The sequence below is a fragment of the Mesoplodon bidens genome, assembly GCF_964165515.1.
Source record: "Mesoplodon bidens genome assembly, chromosome: 1".
Lineage (NCBI taxonomy): Eukaryota > Metazoa > Chordata > Mammalia > Artiodactyla > Ziphiidae > Mesoplodon > Mesoplodon bidens.
Window position 1 is genome coordinate 27,569,284 of NC_138176.1, and position 9,013 is coordinate 27,578,296.

General features: G+C 59.2%; 1 protein-coding gene across 2 annotated transcripts; it reads right to left on the reverse strand.

The window, feature by feature from the left end:
- Nucleotides 1-50: 50 nt before the first annotated feature.
- On the reverse strand, nt 51-7,820 carry NFKB2 (nuclear factor kappa B subunit 2). Of its 2 annotated transcripts, XM_081242481.1 has the most exons (23): nt 7,712-7,820; nt 6,356-6,447; nt 5,990-6,071; nt 5,832-5,872; nt 5,479-5,577; nt 5,250-5,401; nt 4,885-4,991; nt 4,632-4,790; nt 4,238-4,342; nt 4,024-4,109; nt 3,807-3,945; nt 3,440-3,568; nt 3,106-3,315; nt 2,885-3,026; nt 2,383-2,497; nt 2,077-2,290; nt 1,759-1,928; nt 1,532-1,634; nt 1,252-1,403; nt 1,053-1,122; nt 652-824; nt 427-538; nt 51-324 (listed from the first exon to the last, which is right to left on the reverse strand). In XM_081242481.1, exons 2-23 carry the CDS (start codon nt 6,374-6,376, stop codon nt 203-205), a joined length of 2,703 nt encoding a protein of 900 aa, XP_081098607.1. In that variant the 5' UTR covers nt 6,377-6,447; nt 7,712-7,820; the 3' UTR covers nt 51-202. The 2 variants fall into 2 exon arrangements, with proteins under 2 accessions (XP_081098607.1, XP_081098606.1); XM_081242480.1 differs by lacking the exon at nt 7,712-7,820 and having other exon boundaries at nt 6,356-6,731.
- Between the last annotated feature and the right edge of the window lie 1,193 nt (nt 7,821-9,013).

Sequence of the window (9,013 nt, forward strand, 5' to 3'; positions counted from 1 at the left end):
GGCATTTGGTTCCCAGGAACAAAAGTCACACACATCAGGGGCTGCTCTAAGTTGGGGAGGAGGCCACGCCCCCTCCCTTTCTCATGAGAATCTTTTATTTGCCCCAACTGAAGGGTGGGCACGGGGTGTTAAATAAGAACTGGAATAGGTGGGGACACTGTACAGAGGGGCCCAGGAAGGGGGCTGGTGGGTGGGCAGCAGTTCAGTGCACCTGAGGCTGGGGATGTCCGTGGCAGAGCCCTCCTGGTGGCTCAGGAGGGGGGCCCAGCTTCTCTGCTTCCTGTTCCACCGACTGGCTCCCGTATGCACTGTCCTCCTTCACCTCTGCTGGGCGAGTGGACACAGGGAAGGGCATAGGGAAGAGTCAAGGCCTCAGGCCTCCCACCCTCCAAGCCCAGATCCACCTTTCAGGTAGGGCCCCTTTACCTGTGCTAGGCAGCTTTTCTCGGGTCTCAGGACCCCTCAGCAGCCTCACTCCCTCCTCCAGGCCCATGTCAGACAGGGCATCCAGCAGGCCCGCCAAGTCCCCACCAGCCAGCTGAGAAGAAGGAAGAGGCATGAGACTTGAGTTATGGTTAGGGTGTGGTGTCCCCAAAGAAGCACCAGAGATCTGAGATTGGGGCATGGAGCACGGGACGGGGACCGACTGACCTTGTAACTGCGTAGGAGACTGCCGCTGGGTGAGGCTGTCTTTCGATACGTGTCCACCAGACTGCGCAGACCCAGCCGTTCTGCCAGCTCTGCCCAGCTGCCCTGGGCTCCTGGCCCATCTAGCAGATGCTCCAGGTTCTGTAGGACTGTATCCTCGAGTGGCATCTCTGGCCCTGAGGGGGACACACACATAACGTGTTAGTTACCCCCCGGAGATGGGCAAAAACACAGCTGAATGCCACCTTTCTCACATGGTAACCTGACAGATAAGGCAGGAAGGGCCACTGGGGGCAATGGACGGAGGACAGGGATGGAGGAAGGGAGACCTCCTTGAGTGGCCCTGAAGAAGAGACCTCTGTGAGCAGGGGTCTGGGGTCTGGCAATGGGTGGGGAGATCTCACCTGCAGGGCTAGGTGGGGTCAGGGGGGGCGCCATGGTGTCCTGAGCAGCATTTAGCAGCAAGGTCTTCACCTGGGGAGACAGCCTCAGCCTTGACTACCTCCCATCACAGTCCTTAAACCCAGGTACCAGATACTCAGGACACATCTATAAACCCAGCTGCCCCATCCCCTGGTACTTCTAGTCCCAGGCTGGCCTCACCTTGCTGCTGCGAGTGAGGTCAAGAGGTGTGTGGCCCCGAAAGCTGCCTCGGGTGTCCCTCTCAGGGCCCTCAGAATCTGAGTCACTACCAGAGGTGGGGGGCGAAGGCAGTGGGCACAGGGGCTCCTCGTTCTCTGCGTGGATGTCGGCACCTGGGTGAGGGGGTAGTCATGGAGAGGTACAACAGGAGCCCACATTAAGGATGCAAAGCGGGGGGACTGGGAGGCCCCCCTTTCCTTCCCCCCAGCCCTGTTCATATGCCCCTGAGAGTGAGACTGACCAGCCTTCAGAAGGAGGCGGGTGAGGGTCGGGGATCCCAGTCCAGCTGCCAGGTGTAGGGGTGTGTTTCCCGCAAAGGTACGGGCATTCACGTTGGCCCGGAGCTGTGGGGTGCAAAGGAGTGGTTGATCACAGCACCGACTGATTGGCTGTCCCTCCGCCACACCCTCCCCATCCCTAGTCCCTCCACACCCTTGGCTCCATGCCTTCCACAATCCTCAGTCCCACCTTGGTGACCAGATGGGTGACCAACCCCAGCTCCTCCATTTCTGTGGCTAGATGCAGGGCTGTTCGGCCCCCCTGCCGCTCTGCAGCCTCCACTTCAGCCCCGTGGTCCACCAGCAGATCCAGGCACTCGGGGCTTCGGGCACGGACCGCCAGGTGTACTGGGTACAGCCCTAGTGACACAGGATGCTCAGCCTGCAGCTGTGCCCCCAATGTGACCCCTTGACCATCTGACCTCGATGCCTCATGTCCACTACAGGCACTCACCAGGTACCCTCCCTGGTCCCCACCCTTGCCCGCTGGTCCAGGTGATGAACTCACCTTCGAAGTCTGGCACATGCAATAGTTGGGGCATGCTGGGAACCCCACTCCGCAGCAGGGTGCGCAGCAGGTCAGGGGCACTGGCACGTGCCCGAAGTGCCAGGTGCACGGCTGAGTCTCCATGCCGATCCAGCAGTGCTGGATCTGCGCCCACCTGCAGCAGGAAGCTCACCACGCTGGTCTGCCCGGTGATCACTGCCAGATGCAGGGGCGTCTGGGGAGGCAGGCAGAGTGAGCCAGGCCTGCTCCTGGCCTAGACCCACCTGACTTCCAACCCCTACCCCCTCACCAAGAGATGCCCCTCACCTGGTGCAGGTGGTTGGTGAGATTAACAACGCCGAGGTGAGGGGCGTGGTAGATGACGTGTGCTATTTGCTCAATGACGCTGGTCTGCCCGTGGATGATGGCCAAATGCAGCGGCCTGGGGGTTGGGGAGTGAGACTCTGGCCTAGCAAGCCCAGCAACTCAGCATCCTTCACTCTCAAAACCCCGCCACCTCCACAACCTCTCTCCCTCGGCCCCGTCCAGCCCAGACATCTCCAAGGACATCGCTGCACCTGAACTTAATACTTCCGAGCACCTTTTGCGCTAAGTATGTACTATTATTGTGCCCCTTTAAAACTGAAGTGTGCAGAGATTAAGTATCTTGGACAGAACTAGAGCATAGCGAGGCCAGGCTTGAAACCGGGTGTGTCCAACTCTAGAGCCCTGGCTCTTTTTAAGTCCCTTTCACGCCCCGCACCTCACGGCCTTCCACTCGCGCCAAGCCCAGGACCCCGCCCGCCTGGCCGCCCGCCCTCCCACCTACGTGTCTCCGTTCTCGTCCTGCGCGGTCAGCAGGTGGCGCTGTCCCGCCAGCAGCGCGCGCGCGTCTGCCGTGACGCCGTAGTCGAGCAAGGCTCGGGCGCTGCGCTGCGCCAGGCCGAACAGGCGCGCGTTGTATTCCCGGGCTGGGGGCGACAGGGGGTGTGGGCGTGGGCTAGGTCCCCACCCGCAGCGTCCCGACCGCCCGGATTCCCGAGGCCATACCTCGATGCAGCAGCTCCGGGGCCTGCTGTTCGCGCTGGAGGGTCCCGGCGGGGGAGCTCGGCTCTGCGGCTTCCTCCCCAGCATCCACGCTAGGCGCCTCGGAGGCCATCTGCGCCCCGCCCCCGCCTCCCGGGTAGCAGCCCATTGGGGCCGCACCGGACTGGTAGGGGCTGTAGGCCAAGGAGGAGGAGAAAAAGCCGAGGCTGCCACCTGTGGACACAGGCAGGACTGTGGGGAGGGGGCACCAGGAGGACTCTTCCAGATTTCTTCCCCCACAACTTTTCTCCCCTTTACCCCTCCCTCATCCATTCCCCTTCCTGCCACCAGCACTCACCTCCTCCTCCAGCTCCTCCATAACCCCCAGCCGGGCCCCCAGAGCCTCCACCCATGTGGGAGCCACCCCCAAAGGGCTGGGAGAAGGTGGGCAAGGCTTTCCTCCGCTTCCGCTGCACCTCCTCCTTGTCTGGGGGGAGAGGCAAATGAGATGTTAAAACCCCAACTCACGCCTTGCCTCAAGAGCCCTGTCCCATGTTTGGTAATGGCCTTTCCCCTGAAAGCCCTCAGGCTGGCTCCCAGTGTCACCTCTTCCTGGGACCTTCCCTACTGCTGATTTGACTCATGGGTCCCCTGATCTAGTTCTTGGGACCCTCCAGCCAAGCCCCCACCCTCCAGCCCCCGTGGGATCTTCAGCCCAGCTCCACCTTCCACCAGAGGATAATAGGTGAACTGTTTGGAGTCAGAGACATCCCCCCCACGCTTGCGTTTCAGTTGCAGGAACACAGTTACAGGACGCTCAATCTTCATCTTGTGATAGGGAGGTGTCCGGAACACAATGGCATACTATGGGGAAGGAGAACATAAGGTGTATTAAGGCCTTGGCCTAGTTTGGGCTCAGGCCCAGCCCTGGCCCTAGGGTACCTGTTTGTGAACATCTGTAGGAGAGAAGTCCCCAAAGGCCTGCCATCCATTCTCATCATCCTCGTAGAACCGAACCTCAATGTCATCTACAGGGGAAATTGAAGTTTGGCCACAGCTCCTAGTAGAATCTCCAGGGCCATTTGTCCTGAAGCTGTCCTGGTCCCCAAGCTTGATACCCAACATCCCTAGCTCCCAGCCTAGGCTCCAGCCTCACCTTTCTGCACCTTGTCACAAAGCAGATAAACCTCATCTCCACCCCGCACAGAGCCAGCTGTCTTGTCCATTCGAGAAATCTTCAGGTTTGAGGCTCCAGGAGACTCTATGGAGATGGGATATCAATTACTTGAGAGGATATAATAGCCATGGTCCCAATTATGGAGCCAGGGGCTTTGTATTATCTGAACAACCCCAAGAGGTACAGGAACTGCTAGTATCTTCATTTACTCAAGATGGAAGCCATACTCAGAGAGGGGAAATGACTTGCTCAAGACCACTCAGCTCATACATGGTGAGGCCAAGTTCAAACCCAGGCCTATCTGACTCCACAGTTCAAGGTTGCCCTCCATGCTCCCTCTGGCGCCCAGGCCCCAGGTGATCAGGATACTCACTGCTGTCATGGATGGGCTGAGAGATAACTGGCTTCAGGGGCAGAGAGAAGGAGCCATCACTGGCTCGAAGGAAGGCAGAAAAGCGCAGCCGCACAATGCTCAGATCCATCACCTTCTTTAGCTCCTTGGCCTCCTGCTCCAGCTCCCGACGCTCGGCCTCTGGGCAGCGGGCACACATGTGACCCCTGGACTCCTCCTCCTTCTCTACTCCTTCCATGACCACCTCCCATGACTCCCTCCATCTCCTCCATACCCGTAAGGCCCTGGGGCCTGGAGCGAAGCCGCTGTCTTTGAAGTTTTTGTATCATAATCTCCATCATGTTCTTCTTGGTCACATGCAGGACACCCAGGTTGTTAAATCTGGGTAGGGGAGGGGAGGAGTCAGAGGCCTTGCAGGCAGTTCTTTTCTCCTGAGGCACCCTCCCCACTGCCAGGGCTCAGCTCAGCCCTACTTCCTCTAGGAAGCTTTTCTAGTTTTCACTTGGGGCCTTGGGTTCTAGGGCCAACCAGGGTCTCTCCCCTTGGTCAGATGCTAAGCTCACAGAGGTGGGCTGGGGCCTAGAACTGGCAAGCAATGAGGGGGCACGCCAGTGGGGACCAGGGGTAGGGGGCACCTACTGGGCAGTCATGTCCTTGGGCCCCACAGACACTGCGCAGACCCCCAGCTCCGAGCATTGCTTGCCCACCAAACTGTGGGCGTGAGCACGAGGCGGGTCACTGTGTGTTACCAGGTCCACCTCGATCTTGGCCGGTCCCTCGTAGTTACAGATCTGTGAGGGGTGAGGGCTGTCAGTAATGCCCATGAACACTGTCCACTAGCCCACCCTCCAGCACTATCCTGGCTCACCTTGACAGTGGGATAAGTCTTCCGACCCTTCTCGCTGGAGGCACCTGGCAGTCCTCCGTGGGAAGGGCCTTCACAGCCATATCGAAATCGGAAGCCTCGCTGAAGGTGCCAGGGCACAGTGACATTGTGACCAGGAGAGACACCACCCCCCCGTCCCCCCGAGCCAGCAGTGACCATAATGACTGGATGTGTGTATCCTGAATCACAACCACACCACTGTGATCATCAGCAGCTACCCATCCCAACCCTAAGTTGGTCTGTGTCAGTTACCCTACCTGTGGCCACCCAGCTGCAACTACCCCACTCGCCCCCAAAGCTGAAGCCATCCCACACTATCCCTTCTACTCGCTCACCTGCTTAGGCTGTTCCACGATCACCAGGTAGGGGCCATCAGCTGGGGACAGAGGGGCCTTGCTGAGCCAGGATGTCTGAGCCCATTCCCAAGGCAGAGGGCACATGCTCCTCCCTTCCCCTCCCTCCAAGACAAGGGGAGGTCAGGGGACTTACTAACCTGTCTCTGGGGCTGGCTCCTTGGGCTCCACAGTGGACGGGTTGAATTTGAAATCATCATATTCAATGATGCCATCCAGACCCTGGTTTGGAGACAGACTGGGGTGGCAGCTGATTCTGAGCCACCCCCAGAACCCTCCACCTCTCAGCTCTGTAAGCCCTCAGGAATGACTCCCTCTCCTCCCCAGGCCCATATGAAAGCTCCTACTGTAAGCAGTTTGTAGACAGACTGACTGACAGGCAGGGTGAGATAATCTGAGGACATTACAGGTGTTGGGGAGTAGATGGCACTCCGAAAGACGGGCAGACAAGCAGACAGGCACGGGGGGGCAGACGGCCGGCTTTGGGGCCAGGCGGCGTGACTCACTGGGTCGTAGCAACTGTCCATGTCTCTGGGCTAGGCCCGGCTCTGTCCGGTGGCTTCGGCGGGTCCTGTTCCCCAGAGTTTCAGGCGCCCGCCTTAGGTGGGGAGGAGTGGCGGGGGTAGGGAGAGACAGATCAGGACAGGAGTTGGGGGAAGAGGGGGGCCCAAACTTGGGGGAGGGTCCGATCTCCTCCAGCTACCCGTCCGGGTGTGGCGGGCAAGATCCGGTGGAGGGCGAAATCTGGAGCTGGGCTGGGCCGGCCCGGGGAAGGGGCAGGAAAGTTAGAACAGCTTAGGAAAGTCCCGAAAATACCACGGGGAGGCGGGGCCGGAGGGGGCGGGCCTGGAAATGACGCCACTGGCCACGCCCCCGAGGCGGGAGGGGCGCGAGGTCTTCTCGCTGGCCTGCGGGCCCCCGCAGCATCTCTACAAGCTGAGGAGCGGCCAGACCCAAAGAAGGCCCCGCGGGGTTGGGGGCCACCTCCTCCCTCCAGAGCAGGCGTCAGGGACTGGAGGGTCTTTCAAGGCCGGGGGAGGCTACTAGTCCGGGGCCAGGCCCGCCTCCCGTCCCCTTCCCCTCCCCCGTCCTGGAGCAACCTCGGGATTTTCTACTCCGAGAGAGGCCACGGCTGATTCACCCCGGGGGGTTTTGGGGGGATATTCCTACTGTAAGAAGGCCTTCTCCCCGAAGGTCTGTAGGCGGGGGCTCTTCCCAGTCGGGGGCCCCGGGGTTCTGCCCCGAGAACCGGCCTCTGGGGCCACGGGAGGAAAGGTGTCTCCTCCTTGGGATGGGTTCCTCTATTCCCTCTCCCCGAAACATCTGTACAGCTGTTGATTCCCACACCGCACCTGCTTTGGGGGCCCACGCCCACCCCCAGTCCCATAGCCGTGTGTAATACATGTATGTGTCTGCATCACAGGTTTACAAGTGTGTTTCGGCCCATGTGTTTGTGTGTGCATGGTGTGAATATGCGTGTACAGGTGAGCGTCCTTAAACTAATCAGTGTGGACACATGTCTGAGCATGTATGTAAGGGCACAGGTGAACGTATCTTTGAGTTTCTGCGTGAAGGGTATGGGTCCAGGCACCTGTGCACGGGTGAGTGTGTTTTGCGTGTGCATGTGTGTGCGAGTCTGAGTGCACGGACGACCCTGTGCACCCGCCGGCATATGTGTAGATGTACGTACGGCCCGCGTCTTTGTACAGGGATATTGATGTGTATCCGCGTGTCTTGTTCGTGTGCGTTCTCTCTGGAGTGTGCAGATGCCGCTCTTAAGCTCTGGGGCTCGGTCAGCTAAGGGCCCTCCTCCTGCCCTTCCCGGCGTCCCGCCACCCAGGGGTCTGAACCCAGCCACTCACCGCGGCGGCGGCTCCGGTTCCGGATTCTCTCCTTGCCCGACCCACTTCGGACGGGTCGCGGCACCTCTCCAACCACCAGGACTCCAGCCGGGAAAGCCCCTTTTCGGCCCCCGGGAGGGGGGAATTCCCGTGACGTTTCCGTGCGTCACTCTCCGTGCCCTTTTTTATTGGCTGAAAGTTTAAGTCCCGGACTCGCGCAACCAATCAGGAGTGAGTCAAGCAGCCCCTTAGAGGAGAAATATTCGCGCAGCGCGGGAAGCAGGAGTGAGAATGCCTCTCAGGCGCTGGCTCCGGCCTGGGGACAAGTCCGCTGCGGGATCCGCTGACCGAGTGCCATTCTCCAGTCGAAGGACCCGCTCCAGTCTCCTCACACACCCAGGCCTGTCCCAGCCGGCTGGCAGCCCCCGCTGCTGCTCGGCTTTATGGTGCGCCTAATGCTTGGCCACTTCTGAAGCCGGGGAACCCCAAGGGGAAGCTGGTTTGCCTCAGCCCTCTGGTCCCCCGCCCGGAGCGGGGCCCCGCTGCCGGGAAGACTTAGGGGAAGAGGAAGGAAGTTGATCTTGCAGTCGGTTCCAGAGTGCCATCTGGTGGCCCCTCTGGAGCCGCGAGGAGACTCCGTAATCTTCTCTTAATCAGTCTTCCCTGGAAGAGACAATCTGTACCTAAAACTTGTTCTATAAATGGCAGGTTAACAGCTGGCCAGACTTTCAGACCTGAACTCAGGTCTGCGCCGCGTAAGAGAAATGAGTTGTTTATTTGGGAGACTCAGGCCTTGCTCATCGATCACGGAGATTTGGAATATTAGAATGGAAAAGGTATCCAAAATTAATAGTTCAAACTTCCTCCGATGTAGGAAATTGCCTTTTATACAGTTTCCAATGTCCGCTTCGACCCTTCTAGTGGCAGCAAGGTCAGTACAGAATTTCACAAAGTACTGAACTCCGAGGCTGGACATTTCTGGTTGGTAGAACTTTTTAGGAGGTGCCATGAGTAATCTCCATTCTTGGAGGCGTCCTCCCTTCGGCTCACCGAGGTAGAACACAGGCTGTTGTTTCAGATCTTTCCTGCAACTTGCCCCTGACCTTAATAATGGAATTACAGGCCTGCAGTAGCTCTGCATAAAGGGAGACTATTATGGCCCTTGATTTGGGCTATTTCCTGTCACTTCCCCCTCTTCATGTTGCCTGCAAATGGAATGTGCCAGATACTGTGTTAAGATACTTTAGTGTAGGGCTTCCCTGGTGGCGCAGTGGTTGAGAGTCCGCCTGCCGATGCAGGGGACACGGGTTCGTGCCCTGGTTC

Coding starts and splice junctions, on each gene's coding strand:
- NFKB2 (XM_081242481.1), bottom strand. CDS start 6,376: ATGGACAGTTGCTACGACCCA. Junction 4,992..5,249: donor CCCAAGGACATGACTGCCCA/GTAGGTGCCCCC, acceptor TCCCCTACCCAG/ATTTAACAACCTGGGTGTCC. Junction 3,569..3,806: donor CTATTATCCTCTGGTGGAAG/GTGGAGCTGGGC, acceptor CTCTCCCCCCAG/ACAAGGAGGAGGTGCAGCGG.